Below are 17040 nucleotides of genomic sequence, written 5' to 3'. Positions count from 1 at the left end.
CTGTATTAACATATTAATGCAAACGATAGGCATGATATATTGTCACGTGGTGGCTTTTAAGTAGAAGTCAAGGAAACACTTAAGAAATTAGAGGACATGATTGAATAGTTTCATAATCTTAATATGAAGCCAAAGCCTCTTGGACAAATAGGAATTTAGAAGGCATTGTCCCATTTTTTTTTGTCTCACAATAACTGAACATTTTAAGCTGCAATAAAATGAATTTGAAAATTTACAATCCACCTGAAGCTCACTGCAACACACAGCAAAGTACAGGTTGCTTATGGATACTTTGGTAACATATCAACAGGTAACCATCTACTTTTATGTACACACTACCACTTAGGAGGCAGCTGCCTTCCATTTAAAGATGATTTAATCTGTCAGAATTTGTGACTCATTCAGCATTTTGGATTCTACTCAAAATGGGATATTTGTTGCAACAAGCGCGATGCTTTCATTATAAATCATCTTATACTGTCAAGATTTAAATAGATTTAATATGAACCATGATGGGACGGAGGCATATCGAAAGGATTGACTAAAATTTGCAATACTTTGTTGAGAGGGTTACGAATGGTCACTAGTAGGTTAGATAGTAACTTCCATTTTTCACACTGACCTAACTATGTGCTGATATAAGTTACCATTGCCATGCATGTGGAAATTTAAAACAAAATCTGTTGCACCTAGACGATTTTATTAACCATCCACCATAAGACAAGATTTCACCCTGCAAAGTTTTGAAGTTTCAGATACAAAATGGCACTCACGATCAGTTTCTGGCTACCAATTCAATCCCTACTTCTACCAAGTGTTCGTAAAAGGAGTTAGCGTAAAAAGTGTAAAAGTTGAAATTTTGTGAAGTTGGGAATTCTCTGACAAGATATCAACCAGACATTTAGTTTTATGTTTTGACTGAACCACAAGCTAACGAACAGAAGCTACCTGTCAATGAACTATAAGTAACTACTTGAACAGATGCTAATTACTGTGAGCAGGAAGCTGAGCAAGCACTTATAACTTGGGCATGTATCAAAAGGGCTTAATAATAAACAGAATCCGTTGATGCATATTGGTTGCAAAAGCAGTGTTATGTAAAGAGAGAATAAAAGTTTGTATTGGGTGAGAGTGGGAATTTAGTGCAAACGGAAAAGGAGATGTTGCATTTTGCCTTCCATACTTGGCAGTTCGTGCAAACTTGAAACAGCAAGTATATAAAATTCTTCATCTTGTATTTTCTAGAGATGCCTCTGCTCTTTGTGATATATATAAATGACTTGTGTGAAAACAGAATGATGTGTTAACAAGTTTGCAGACGGCACAAAGATAAATGGATTGTGGACAGTATAGAAGGTTGTCAAAGGACACAGTGGGACTTAGATCAGTTGCATATTTGGGCAGAGAAACGACAGACGCAGTTTGATCTGGGCATGTGTGAAGGGCTGCACCTTGGGAGATCAAATATTAAGGGTAAGAATATGCAGTTAATGGCAGGACCCTGAACAGCATTGATGTAGAGGGATCTTGGGATTCAAATCTATAGCTCCCTGAAACTGGCCACACAAGTCGATAGAGTGGTAAAGAAGGCGTTTGGCATGCTTGCCTTTATTGATCGGAGCAACAAGTACAGGAGTTGCCACATTACATGAAGGATGGGGAGGCTTTGGTGAGGGTGCGGAAGAGGTTTACCAGGATGCTGCCTGGGTTAAAGGGTATGAGCTATAAGGAGGAGCTGGAAATACAAAGGTTATTTACTCTGGAGTGGCAGAGGCTGATAGGAGATCTGATAGAAGTCTATAAAATTATCAAAAGCATAGATAGGAATGGCAAATGACAATCAGAATCTTTTTCCCAGAATTGAAATAGTAGGGGACACATACTTAAGGTGAAAGAGGGCAATTTTAAAAGGAGATATGAAGGGCAAGTTTTTTTTTACATACAGCATGCTAGGTATCTGGAACACACTTCTGGGTGGTGGTGGTGGTGGCAGTGGCAGATACGATAGGGAGATTTAAGGAGCTTTTAGGTAAGCACATGAATATGCAATGAATAGAAAGACATGGGCTAAGGATTAGTTTAATTTGGCATCATGTCCAGCATGATATTGTGGGTCGAAAGGCCTGTTCCTGTACTGTACTATGTTCTATTTTTTATGCTTAGTCTAAGTCAGTGTGTATAGAAAAGAAAAAACTTAGAACAAACTAAAATCTAGATATGAATAATATAGACTTAAGTATGACAGAGCAGGCTGTGTGTCCAGCCTTTAGTATGTGAGTCTTTACTGATTGTCCCAAATGAACACATCTACTGTAGAAGCCTCTGGCTCAGATTAATTGACCTAGAATATAATTAGGAAACACTCTGACACTAAGTGGGAGCAGTATTTAGACAGTTTGTTCCAGACTTTGGCCACATTTTCTAAAGAGATGCAGGTTCAGAATGGGGTCACTATGACCAATAATATGCAGAATAAAGAGAGCCTAGATGAGACAGAGGATAGGACCTACAAAAACTGATTCAACAGGTGTAATGTATTTGCAGTCTATTGATTTTTTTATTTATATCACAAGTAGAATGACAAGTTACTATGAAAATCCCCCAGTCACACTCCAGTGCCTGTTCAGGTACATTGAGGGAGAATTTAGCATGGCCAATGCACCTAACCAGCATGTTTTTCGGACTGAGAGGAAACCTGAGCGCTCAGGGGAAACACATGCAGACACGGGGAGAACATGTAAACTCTGCACAGACAGTGACCCAAGACAGGAATCGAACCCGGATCTCTGGTGCTGCGAGGCAGCAGTGCTAACCATGGTACCACCCTGTCACCTATAATATAAGGATAGGTACCATCAGAGGAAAAGCCAGAATATAGATCACGGACAGGCGCCTGTTCCAAAAGGTGGTGATGGAAGTGGATGTTCTATTCCAGAAAGCCTGTTAGTGAAGGGTACCACTGGTGTCAGTTTTTAAAACTCAGTCTTACACTTACTTACAGAGTAAATCATTACAAGCATATAACTGTTAACTAACCAACTTCGCAGTTTCAATGTGGCTCTTTACAAGTATTCAAGTTAAACTCCAATTAATGTCGTCTCCTGCATACAGTTAAACACAATTTATTTCCAATTATTAAGGGATGGGGTAGGAGTGGGGACATGTAATGTTGTAGAGGATTTATTAAGGACAGATAACATCTTTAAATAATGGGATTATGAGTCTCACATCGTATGTGGCCTACCTGATACCAGGGTGAGAATCATCTTGAAACAATTTGAAAAGGTGATTGGACATGGAGGAGATGGATTCATTCGCTGTGATCCATATTTGGATCAACAACATAAAGAAGAGTAGGAAAGAGATTCTGTTTTAAGAGTATGAGGCACTGAGGTTTAAAATTAAAGAACAGGACCTCAATGGTTATAATTTCCAGAGTATTAGCTGGGCCATGCACAAACTGGTTTTGGGGATAAGCAAGTGAACGAGTTGAAGACCGCAGGATGGGTCTGGGAAAGTGCGGTTCGATTTCAGGGGACATTAACATTCATTTTGTGATAGGAATTGTACCATTGGTATAGGCTCCAAATGAATCAGATTGGAACAAGGGCCTTCACCAAAAAGATAAACAGGATAATAAGAACAGCTATAAACTGACCACTAGTTGGGGAAGTCTAGGACTAAAGGATATAGGTTAAAAATTTGATCCAAACCTTTCAGTGGAATTTGAAAACACTTCTATATACAAATAGGTGGTAGAAATTAGAATGCTCTTCCCCTAGTGATACTAGATCAATGTTAATTTTAATTTGAAGATTAGTAAATTTTTGCTAAACTAAAGCATTAAGGAATAAGTAGTAAAGGTGAGTAAAAGGAGCTAAGCTGAACATCAGTCGTGATCTCACTGAATGGGGAACCAAGTTTGATTGAAGGGCTAATTGGTCTATTTCTGATCCAATGTTCCTTGGATTCAGGCTTCTGTTGAAACAGTCGGTTTAAGACCTATTGGACCCTGATCTGAGCATTCAACACCAGTCACAAAGATTGCCTACTTTCAACTCCATAACATTGCTCATCCCCGCCACTGCATATGCCTCTCTGCTAAATCCCTCACCCATGCCTTTCTTAAGTTCAGTCTTGCTGTTTTCTCCGAACTAGCCTCCCATTTTCAACACTACACAAACTTACTCATCCAAAACTGAGAACTTGAATAAACTTGATCCTAAATTGAATAAAGTCCCATTCACCATCACCAGTACACGTTGACTCCACTGCCTTGATTCCGATAGTCTCATCCTTGTGTTCAAATTCCTCCAGGGCTTTGCCCTCCTATCTGTCATCTGTCATCCAGCTCAACAACTACACTTTCAGAAGCTACCTCTTTGACCAAGCTTTGTATTCATTTTAATAATACCTGTATAATATATAACATTTTTAAAGTCCTATTATGCTCCTGTGAAGTACTTTGGGATATTTCAATACGTTATATGTGTTTTATAAATGTTGCTCTGTGCTTTATTATAAATTAATTACAGTAATTTTAAATGACAATTAGAGAAAGTCATTTTTGTAATATCAAATATTGTGAAGGTATGCTTTGGATTTTTCTAATATAACACTAATTTTCTGGAAAGGGTAATACGTCTGACCGTGCATTCAGACATATTGTGAATTTAGACTGTTTTTAGTGGTGAGCCTGAGCACTCTACTATGCAATGTACTCCCTTATGTGTCGGGTGAGCCGATATGGTCAGTTTATCATGCAGAAGGCACACATCCAGCAGTCAAATGGAAAGACACTAGAAGAATCCAGAGTCTTTCTATCTCTGTGGAAATCCCATCCCATTTGTGAACATCTTCAGTTGTGGTGTGGGAGTCGTAATGTTTTAAAGAGTAGATATAAGTGCTCTTGAAGATGACTAAGTTCCGTTGAACTATCATGATGTGAAGTTATTTAAAAAAAAAGGCTGCCTTGGTCAGTGAGAGTTGATAAAACTCTATTTTAGCAAGTACAATAGCTATTTGTTGACATTTCCCCAAGAGCTATCATTGTATCATTATGAATGTTCCGTTGCTTTGCACAAGCTATCATTAATTCAGCTACTGGGGTGGGGTCCTATATTCACAGTTGGATCAGAAATTCAAAATGGTTATTAACTGATTAGCTATTTTTGGCAAAGGGTTATGAAAGGAAGTTTGGTTTTACAAGGAATTAAGCACTTGAGGAGCTTCAAATGTTTTGAATTAGCTTTCATGAATGGGAATTAGTTTTAATATTGTGAAGGTTGTTAAGATATTTTGACCTTTATTTTATTTCATCTGAATACGAGTCCTGAGATCTGCCCTCAGTGGATACAGGGTGAGTTGTCATGGACAGTGTGTATCTGAAGCAAGGCTGGGGTGTATGGATTGGCATTAAATTGATACAGGAACAGGAAAGTGGCATGGGGAGTTGATGAGAGGTTGATGGGATATGAGGGATGCGAGCTTAAATTGTAACAAAATAACTGTGATAAATCGCACAGAACCCAGGCACTCCCTGTGCCTGCTTCTGATCTGTATCAGGGAATGGCAGGCCCAACTCTGTCCCATACCTGCCTCCCTGGAATGAAAATTGCTCAATTAGCTAAGTAAAAAATGGCAATAAAATGAGGGGAAGATTAAAGGGAGAACATAGCGAGAAAAGGCATTGGAAGGAAAATGAGCATGATATTAGTAAACATGATGTATAAGTGTCTGTAAGGTGCTTTTAATGGCATGTGATGGTACTCTAGACATATCTTCTAATAATTTTTGAATGTGCCACTGTCTTCTTCCCACAATTTTGGTCAGCTGATTGAGGTTGCCTTGCAAGGGTTTTGACCTTACCCTTGTATTGCTAAGAAAGAACATTGTAATCAATATAATTTACAACATCAGAATGTCCTTGCTCATAAGATATCAAGCATTCCTATGGATACAGGATGGAGGAGGGAGAAAGTTAGATAAACACGTGTCACCCTTCACAGCATGCATATTAGCTTTCACTTATGCACAGGCTATTCAGTTGTTGCACCAGCAAAGCTAACCAAATGACACAAACAGGTAAATCATGGAAGTTTTAGTTAGACACACTACAAAAAGAATATTTGAATCAGTTACAGTATACTGAGTAGCCATTTAGTACAGAAAACATTTTTGCCCACATTTTTGAGCTCCATCAGGTAGAATTATTATAAAATTAGTGAGATCCAAAAACATGAGCTTTGAATGAGAGTCTGAGTCGCAAATCTTTTACCCAAACGGCACAGTCAATTCACTGTTTTGTGTAGATTTACATAATAAAAGTTACCCTAGCAGAGTAGGAAATAAAGATGCATATAGGCGAGGAAAAACAAAAAGAATTAAAGGTCCAGTCATAGATGTTAAAGATTGCAAGGGGCCAATGGTAAAAATAGAAAAAGAAAAATATTGCTGAAGCAAAAAATCCTGATAGAAATAGACACGCAAAGATATAAATAATTCCAATGACCAAAATAAGCTGCTGGGAGATACTGACAATGAAATAAAGGCTGGAGAATGAAATGCAATGTCAATAAATTTGAGATTGCCATTTTGTTTAAAAAAATTGAATGTGGCAAAGCTAGGTGAAGTGCAAGAGCAGAGAATTTGGACGTTTGTGGTTCACAAGACATTAAAAGCAATACAGCAAATGGAGAAGACAATTAATAAAATGCTCAAAGAATACTTGTCCTATAACAGGAACTGTAGGTTGTAAATGTGTTGTGGTGAATCCATACGACACCACAGAGTACAAAACCACAGACAGTAATCCTATGATACAGGAAGGGTGGTGAGGCACTATAGAAGTTTCAGTGGGATGCTTCCTAGCGTGATCCAATATAAACATGGAAAAAAAATCTTGAAAAACTGGGGCTGCTTTTACATAAGAACATAAGAAATAGGAGCAGGAATAGGCCATCTAGCCTCTCGAGCCTGCCCCGCCATTCAATAAGATCATGGCTGATCTGTCGTGGCTCAGTTCCACTTTCCCGCCCTCTCCCCATAACCCTTAATCCCCTCGCTTATCAAAAACCCATCAACCCGCGTCTTAAAAATATTTAGCGAGGTAGCCTCCACCACTTCAACGGGCAGAGAATTCCAGAGATTCACCACCCTTTGAGTGAAGAAGTTCCTCCTCAACGCCATCCTAAACCGCCCCCCCTTTTATCTTCAGGCTGTGCCCCCTAGTCCTATTGTCCTTTCTGAGCAGGAAGAGTCTCTCCACCTCTATCCTATCCATCCCATTCATCATCTTATACGTCTCAATGAGATCTCCCCTCATTCTTCTAAACTCTAACGAGTACAAGCCTAGTTTATTCAGCCTCTCCTCATAGCTCAACCCCCTCAACTCCGGCATCAGCCTAGTAAACCTTTTCTGCACTCCCTCCAAGGCCAAAATATCCTTGCGTAAGTACGGCGACCAAAACTGCACACACTACTCCAGCTGCGGCCTCACCAATGCCCTATACAGCCGCAGCAAGACCTCCCTACTTTTATATTCAATCCCCCTCGCTATGAAGGCCAGCATCCCATTCGCCTTCCTGACCACCTGCTGCACCTGCAAGCTGGGTTTTTGCGACTCATGCACAAGGACCCCGAGGTCCCTCTGCACTGTCGCCTGCTGCAGTTTTTCGCCACGTAAGTAATAACCCTTCCTACCATTATTCCTACCAAAGTGGACCACCTCGCACTTGCCAACATTAAATTCCATCTGCCAGCTCCTGGCCCATTCGCCCAGCCTATCTAGATCCTTCTGCAGACTCTCCACACCCTCCGCACAATTTGCCGTTCCACCAATCTTGGTGTCATCAGCAAATTTTGACACCATACACTCGGTTCCCTCCTCCAGATCATCTATATAAATGGTAAATAGCTGAGGCCCCAGCACCGACCCCTGGGGCACTCCACTAGTCACCAACCGCCAATCCGAATAGCACCCATTGACCCCCACTCTCTGCCTCCTATTTGACAACCAATCCTCTATCCACACTAACACCCTACCCCCAACTCCATGTCCCCTGACCTTCTGCAATAACCTCTTGTGAGGTACCTTGTCAAACGCCTTCTGAAAATCAAGAAAGACCACATCCACCGGCTCTCCTCTATACACCGCCCTTTTTGTCGGTACAAAGGAAATTAAGATAATTTGATAAGGTACCTTAAATAATTAAGGTGCACACTATATTCAGTGCTTAAGGGGTACACATACAAGGTGAAACGAAAAGGATTTTGAGCAGAGTGAAGGCGGAAAAAAGCCATAAAGATGGGTACCTGACATAAAAATAGCTTCCTGGCACATAAGGGGTTAAAAGGCATTAAACCTGCACTGACTTCCAGCACAGACACTGACTTTCAAACACAAACAATCACTTAAAATCTAAACCACAGGACAGACAGTTAATTGAATTAAAACAGGGAACAAACGCTTCAGGAAGCCAGGCACCTTAAAAGAGATAACCTATTCCGTGGATAGGTTTATGGACGAAAAGGGATTGGTTTAGGTTAGTGGGTCATTGTTTTGTAACTGGTCGGCGCAACATCGTGGGCCGAAGGGCCTGTTCTGCGCTGTAATGTTCTATGTTCTATAAAAATAGTCCTGGGATAATGGGGGTCTGATAGGGAGATTAAGGGAAACACAAAGGAACCCTGTACTACAAGAATAGAATAAATTAAGTCATTGATAAGAGGAAATGTACCCATTCATGGAACAATGTGATATTGGAACAATGTGATATTGAAACAATAATGGCTGTACCTGTCCGTAATAATGAGCTAAGAAATGTTGTACCCATTTGACTATAATGATGTGATAATTGTGTCTGGTCCACCTATTGTGTAAAGGGTATAAAGGTGGACTGCTTCTATTGTTTCATCAAGAGAAGGTAGCTGGCCAGTAGTGCAAGGTGCAAGGTGCTGGTGCCTTCTCTCCACGAAGCTTTGTTAAGAAAAAGTCGGACTCAGAAGTGGTATTTTTTCCCCACAACAAGAGCAAAATAAATGATTTCACACATTGATTTATGAGGCAGTGTAATGCACGATCAGAGTTATTGATAGAGACAGAAACTATGAAAACATTGAAGAATAAATAATTGTAAGAGAGAAAAATAAGCCTGCACACCAACACAGACTGGCGGATTGAATGGTCCATTTCTTTAGGGGCTATAATTTATTTGCAAATGCTTTGTAAAGTGGAATATCTAAGTACTCCAGACATGTGTGCTCTAGCACTCAAACGTCAAAAGACAAAATAATGAAATGTTTGGTGCAGTGAGTTTTCTTTTGAGTGTAAAGGAAATTGCACAATAAGCATTACATGCAGAGCTCATAGCATGATTACAAACTGAAAGACATTTTGGCAATTTTAGATTGTTAGCTACAAAACATTGTTTTCTTGAGAAAAAATTGTAAAGATTTTTAAAATCACAAATCCAAAGAAAAATCTATATTAGTTAATGTCATTTGACCAGCCAAACTTGGATTAAGTCACTGATAAGTTACTCCCCAAAATCGGTTTTGAAATAAAATTCAGCCTCCAATTATTTTGCCTGGACATAATTAACTAGCAATAGATCTTGGGATTATCTTTTTTTAAAAAATTTTGAGTCAACTGGTAGGAGGGTTAAAGATGTGGAAGAAGAAGAATTGTCACTGAGCCATTATCATATGTCTGCAACTGGCCACATCTAGTCTGCTATTGTGAAAGTTTGGAGGGTGGTTAACCACATGTAGCAAATGTGCTATTGAACAAGACCTGCATTTGATGGAAGTGAAGAAAAGATTAACAACCATGGGTGGAATTTTCTCCTCTGTGCACAGAGTGCTGGCTGAGGCAAGAAAACTGGTGTGTAACTCTCCAGCTGCACGGCCGAGTTTTCTCTCCAGATTTGGTGGTGCAAAGAAAATCTGGTGACATGGTTTTCGTATCACTGTGGCAGGGCGGAGCCTGATAGAGCCAGCGAGTCTGCTTGTACAGAAAATAGGGCGCCAGCTTTAAAGGGTGCCCTGATTTGCAATAAAAATAACCCCCCTCCCCACCAGGGGCTTGGGGGGGTCCCCACACAAGCATCGGATTCCCATCACCCTGCACTAGCATCAAGGTGACCACGCACCGCGCAAGCATCAGGGCAAGTCTCAACATAAGCATCACCACCATCCCCCCCACCCCCCCCCCCACCCAACTCCCCTTCTCAACCACACTTAAGGGGAACCTTATGGGGCCCTGCAGAGGACCCACCCCTGGCATTGCCATCCTGGCACAGGTTGGCACTGACAGGAGAGGAGTGCCAACCTGTTCTGGGGAAATGCCAACCTGTCTGTCCCAGGATAGGCATGTCCTTCTCCCCCACGTACCAAACCTATCTTGGCATCCCTAAGAGGTTCCCCTTGACCAACTCCCATTCTAATATTCTCACCATTTTGAATTGGGATTTTGAACCCACATTGCCATTTATGCTGACAGCTAATGTAGGCTCAAAGTTCCGCCCCACTTTAGTAGATTAGGAAGTTCAGTTAATAACTGATTGAAACTTAACCAGGTCAGTGCTGAAAGTGCAATAAAACGTGTCTCTGTGTGGTGGTTGGTGAGGATAATGCATTTACTTCCCGTATCCAGCCTGCAGGTGTAGCAGGTGGTCAGGGAGGCTAATGGGATGCTGGCCTTCATAGCGAGGGGGATTGAATATAAAAGCAGGGAGGTCTTGCTGCAGCTGTATAGGGCATTGGTGAGGCCGCAGCTGGAGTACTGTGTGCAGTTTTGGGCGCCGTACTTACGCAAGGATATTTTGGCCTTGGAGGGAGTGCAGAGGAGGTTTACTAGGCTGATGCCGGAGTTGAGGGGGTTGAGCTATGAGGAGAGGCTGAATAAACTAGGCTTGTACTCGTTAGAGTTTAGAAGAATGAGGGGAGATCTCATTGAGACGTATAAGATGATGAATGGGATGGATAGGATAGAGGTGGAGAGGCTCTTCCCGCTCAGAAAGGACAATAGGACTAGGGCGCACAGCCTCAAGATAAAGGGGGGGGCGGTTTAGAACAGAGTTGAGGAGGAACTTCTTCACTCAAAGGGTGGTGAATCTCTGGAATTCTCTGCCCGTTGAGGTGGTGGAGGCTGCCTCGCTAAATATTTTTAAGATGCGGGTTGATGGGTTTTTGATAAGCGAGGGGATTAAGGGTTATGGGGAGAGGGCGGGAATGTGGAACTGAGCCACGACAGATCAGCCATGATCTTATTGAATGGCAGGGCAGGCTCAAAGGGCTGGACGGCCTACTCCTGCTCCTATTTCTTATGTTCTTATCATCATGGAACCAAGCCATGACAGGGAGTTGTGACTGTGCATTGCACCCTTTCCCTGTGGGCTGAAAGAGGGAATTACTACCACATGTAAATAAAATCAAGCATGTCTTTTTGAAGGCTGTGGTAAATAACATCTTGGGTTGCAGATAATAAACATTTGTATGACTGTAATTTTCTTTAAAATTTACCGAGTACAAAATTACACAGTACAGTCTCCTTCTTGTTGCTCTATTTTGTGTTTACAATGTGATTTTGGATCTGTATTGATACCACACCCTTATTGTAATGAGATAGCTCAAGATGCTTCACAGGTGTGATGTAAAGCAAAGTTTAATGCTGAACTCAAATAAGGAAACATTAGGGCAGATAAACAAAAGGTCAAAGAGTAGGTTTTAAGCAGCATCTTAAAAGAGGAAAGAGGTAGAAAGGGAAAAAAAAAGCAATTCCAGTGCTTAGGACCTTGGCAGCTGAAGGCATGTCCAATCTTGCTCATACAGTGCACAATGTTGGACAAGCTGTCTGATAATAGACAGTGCGGAGGAGTTGAGAAAAGCAGTGGAGAAGTAGATCTGGGCATTATCAGTGTAAATGTGAAAACTGATTGCTTTTAGATATACATGTAGATGAGAAAATGGGAGGGGACCAAATATAGATTCTTGTGGGGGCATCAGAAGTACCTTTACAGGAGCAGGTAGAGAAACCATTGCAGGTGGGAATCTGGCTACAATTAGGTAGGCAAGAATGAAAACGAGTGAGTGAAGACCAATCCAGCTAGACAAAGGTAGAAAGGCAAGGGGGGAGAATGGTATGGTCAATTATGTCAAAGGCTGCAGAAAGCTCAAGAAGGATAAGGATAGGTAGTTTAGATTTGTCACATTCACATGATTTTGAGACAAGTCGTTTCAGCATAGGGGCTGGGTGGGATTATTGTCAGTGCAGACTCGATGGGACAAATGGTCACCTTCTGCACTGAAGGGATTCTATGTGGTCAAATGGACAATGGCCTGAGCAATTAGGGCCCAACCTAAAATTGGATGTCTTAAATTGATACAGCTAAACTACTTCAATGAGATTACCACAGGTCAAAGATCAACAGGGACACATACCAGAACTGGGTACTTCACTAATAATAGTGGGGTCATTATGACCCGAAACCAGAACCCAAACCTCTTGCATATTGAATAGAGAGGCTCAAACTTAACAATGGAAAAGTCATTATGGCCTGAAACCAGCAGGAGGTACTCAGCCAGAATAGAGAAAGACATTACAAACGTGTATTCCCTAGTTTTAGCCCGACTCCCTGCTATTAACCATATCCTGAAAGGAGATATGTGCAACTAGGATGGCCTAGCTTAACCTCATTGGACGCTGTGACCCCTGCCCTGTCACCCCATTGGCAGAAAGCCAGAGAAATATTCCAGAAGGGCCTGAAGATTTTCGAGGGGGCAGCTATATTCTTGTTGACTAAAACATAAAATTTCAAGGTTTCAAGACAACCTCCAGTGAAGACTCAACCAACCTACTGTGGCCTTGGAAGCAGGAGGGCATACGAGATCCACCTTCATGTCAAGAGTATCTTGAATTCATATGTTGAAGTGAGCTCAGTGAATCGAATGAACAGCCCAATCGATTTTACCAGACCAGATAGTATCTGTATTGTCTCATTAGTATTCTCAGGCAATTCGCCTAGTTTGGGACAAAGGTAATTTAATTTATTGTGTAAGAATTGTTTCTTTAATCTGTGAGTGTTTTTAAATAAAAAAAAGTTTGAATCACAGTTCTTTACCTGTCTCAAGTAAGAGGAGCTGGGTAAAGGTGATAAACTGGTCGAAGTGTCTGTTTGTATAGAATATTTCACAGATGACATACTGTACTTGACCCAGATGTCTCAACACCAGGGTAAAGTCCAACAGGTTTATTTGGAATCATGAGCTTTGGGAGCATTGCTCCTTCATCAGGTGAGTGGAGAGGTTGGTTCACAGACATGGCTTATATAGGCAAAGACACAACTGCAAGATAATTACAGATTGGAATGTGAAGAATGGTTGGAGTGCGAATCTTCAGAGAATCAAGTCTTTACAGGTACAGACAGTATGAGTGGAGAGGGGGTTAAAGAGGTGCAAATTTTCTCAAGCCAGGACAGTTAATGGGATTTTGCAAACTTAGACTGTATGGTTGGGGGGCGTTTTTTTTTACACACGTGTCATGAACCCAAGATCCCAGTTTTGAGGCCATCCTCATATGTGCAGATCTTGGCTATCAGTTTCTGCTCAATGATTCTGCATTGTTAACGTGTGGTTTTATTACATGAAAGGTGCAATATAAATACAAGATGTTGTTATAAAAAGTGAGTGTGCAGGTAGATAATGCTATTAAAACTCCCGATAGAATTTTGTGTTTTATCAATAGAAGAGTACAATCATTAATTTTTAAAAAAAATGGTTCAGCCATAAAAGCTCTAAAGAGAATAAGAACACAGGAGATTAACAGTTTCCTCTCCCCACAAATGCTTCCAGACCTGCTGAATCTTTCCAGCACTTGCTATTTTTATTTCTACTTTCCAGAATCCGCTTTTAATGTGGTTAAGCCATAGTTGGGAGTACAAACTTAGGACTTACAAAAAGGGCATTAAAACCACTAAAAGCAAAGCAGATTCATCAAGTTAATACCAATGACACAATACAGATATGAGAAAATTGAGATGCTGAATGTATTTCCACAAGGAATAAAGAATTTTTAAAAAAAAATTGCAACAGGCCATTAAGCAATGGATGGTTAATGATTGACAGCAATTAGTTTTATATGGGTTAAAGTATTGAGATGGAAGATAAGTACTGAAAGATCAAGAGTCACTATCCTATCCCTAAATAGGATAAGCTTGGCAAATCCCAAAAAAAACTCTCCAATATGATGCTGAAGCAGTTATAATATTATAACAATTGCAGTACCATTGCCACCCTTTTTAATAAATTCAGTATTTTGATTTATTATTGTTACACGTATTGGTACAAAGAGCGAAAATGGTTCCTTGCAAAACAAGCAGCAAGTTATGACCTGGAAAAAACACAGCCTTGAAAGGATAGTGAAAAAAAAATTCGACAGTGACAACTGGATAAACATTTGAAGGAGCGAAATGTTGCAGAGCTAACGGGATAGTTCTTTCAAACAGCCTCTTTCTGTACGGTATCTACAGGATTCAATGGTAAAGATTGCTGAGGTATTTTAGTGGTATATCATCCCCAGCACCCAAATCTGCAATAGTTGCAATCCCCCACCCCGCTCTGCACCTTTATTTCCGACAAAAAGGTCACGGACCTGAAACATTAACCCTTTCCTCCATGGATGCTGCCTGAAGTGTTGTGTGTTTCCAGAATGTTCTGCTGTTTTTATTTGCTGATTGACACTCAAGGCCGTTAGCTGGCTTGGGAGGATGGTGGCCGGGGGAAGGGGGAGGAGGGGAGGGAAGGGGGAGGAGGGGAGGGAAGGGAAGGTGGGGGCGTTGGCGGCAGGTACAGCAGTGAGTTTGGGCTGTATTTTGAGAGAGATAGAGGATCACACCAACATTGCACGGAGCCTGGGACAACTTTGATGGGATAAAATGGGGAGGGGGGGGGGGCGGAAAGAGGTGAGGTGTGAAAAACAAGATGCAAACTAGGCTAAACTGCGGGGGGGGGGGGGAAGTGGGGGGAGGCAAGAAAGTTGCATCTCTTTAAAGCTCTGACATTAAAAGTGTAAGTGATCGCAGTGCCTACTTTGGTTGGGGATTTCGTCTCTGTCCTGGTCGGTGTTGAGGCCCGTGCTGTCGTCTGTCAAGATTAAAGGAACATCATCATCCTCCCCAGGCAATGCCATCATCCCGTGCGTGCCACGGACAACAAACTCTGGCCTCTGCCGCTCGAGCTAACTTCACGCGGGGTGGGGCGGAGGGGAACCAGCTTTGGTCGCTGATTGGTACAGCCAGTCCAGTCTGGACATCAATCAAAACGTGACGTCCAATAAGTTGGCTCCGCTAGAGCCCCGCCCCCTTCCGGGCCCACGTGGGTCCGGACGGAAAGAGGTCACGGGGTCAAGGGTGAAAGTTCGCCTGTATCTTAGCAACGGAATAACTGACGCTTGCAAACAGAAGTGCTGGGATGGGTGAGTGTTCGTTGCTGAGGGTCGGGTCAGGCGGGCGATTCGACGCCGGGGGTTGACGCCGGGTCAAGCAGCGGCACGGTGATTAGCAGCAGCCAGGGACCCTTGTTTGATTCGGCTCGGGTGACTGTCTGTGTGGTGTCTGCACGTTCTCCCCGTGTCTACGTGGGTTTCCTCCCACACTCTGAAAGACGTGCTTGTTAGGTGCATTGGCCATGCTAAATTCTCCCTTCCTGTGCCAGAACAGGCGCTGGACTAGGGGATTTTTATAGTAACTTCATTGCAGTGTTAATGTGTTATTTGTGACTAATAAATAAATTTTAACTTTAGCTGCTGCTTGTGGTTCCAAGTGCATGAGGATGAGATGTTGACAGATGCCAATTCTTCCATGAGATTAGTGGAACTGTATTCCAGCTGAGCATAACTTCCTTGCTCTTGTGCTCAATGTCTCTATTAATAAAGCCCAGAATACTTAAATTTCTTTGTAGGATGTGGGCATTGCTGGCCAAAGCAGCATATATTGCTCATCCTTGTCAACCACAGTGCTGTGGCTGTGCATCGATGTCCTGCCACGTCCAATGATCTATGCATATATACACCCGGGTCTCTCTGCTGCTTCCCCTCTTGAAAAAAAACTCTTACTTTCAATTGTTTCATCACCTCACACTTTTCTGCATTGAACTCCATCTGCCAACTATCTGCCCATTCCACCTTTTGAAATTAGAATCAGATCAAACCACTGTAAATTCAGGGCATTGATTGTGTTTGATCAACTTGACTGCCAAAATGGCCTTGTACAATGGATAAAAGACTTACTACTTAGTTCCAAGTAGCCAAACACAACACACAAGTTATTCTTTCTTACAAGTTACAAAGTACTTACTGAACGTAATACATTATTTAGAACTGGAAATCAGTAGTAAATGTCACTCTTGGATTTTTTTTAAAACTGTCTGATTCCTCCTAAGTTAAATAGTCCCTGTCTTGACAGGATTCTTCACATAGTGACTGAGATCACAAGGCAAATATCTCACTGGTGAGATGATAACATAAAAGGTAATGTCACTGGATTAGCAAGTCAGATGCCTTGACATTTTGTGGAATTTAAATTCTGCAAATATATCTGGAATATAAAGCCAGCCCCACTAAGGGTGACCATGAAATATAATTGATTGTTGTAAGGACTCATCTGATTCACTAATTATATTTAGGAAAATAATTCTGCCAACCTTACCTGTAGTTGACTCATAACCGTCCTCCAGAATGTTTTGTTCAAGAGCAATTAGAGATGGGCAACAAATCCTAGCTTTGTCAGTGATGTCAATGTGTTGTGTGATACTAAAAAAATGTATCCTTTATATTGACTGTAAGTACAAATAAAGTTAACCTTCCCAGTGGGAAATCAACTTATTGGTGTTCACTTTTCTTATGTAGGAGTATGTTTCATCTCCGAGCAAACAACAACTTGCATTTATATAGTGTCTTCAACATAATAAAATGTTCCAAGGTGTTTCATGGGAACTCAGACAGATTTTGACACTGAACCACATAAGAGATATTTGGATAGGCGT

General features: G+C 41.4%; 1 protein-coding gene across 3 annotated transcripts in view; it reads right to left on the bottom strand.

The window, feature by feature from the left end:
- The window catches only part of tpcn1 (two pore segment channel 1), a 78683-nt gene extending 63454 nt beyond the window's left edge, over positions 1-15229 (bottom strand). For all 3 annotated transcript variants that reach the window (XM_080208387.1, XM_080208388.1, XM_080208389.1), the window contains exon 1: positions 15088-15229. In XM_080208387.1, coding sequence (XP_080064513.1) covers positions 15088-15190 — 103 coding nt within the window. In that variant the 5' untranslated portion in view covers positions 15191-15229. The remainder of the gene's footprint in view (positions 1-15087) is intronic.
- Between the last annotated feature and the right edge of the window lie 1811 nt (positions 15230-17040).

This window comes from Carcharhinus amblyrhynchos, chromosome 20 (assembly GCF_965287045.1).
Source record: "Carcharhinus amblyrhynchos chromosome 20, sCarAmb.v2.hapA, whole genome shotgun sequence".
In the NCBI taxonomy this organism is placed as follows: Eukaryota; Metazoa; Chordata; class Chondrichthyes; order Carcharhiniformes; family Carcharhinidae; genus Carcharhinus; species Carcharhinus amblyrhynchos.
The sequence above is the reverse complement of the archived record's forward strand: the minus strand, read 5'-3'. Positions and strand labels throughout refer to the sequence as shown.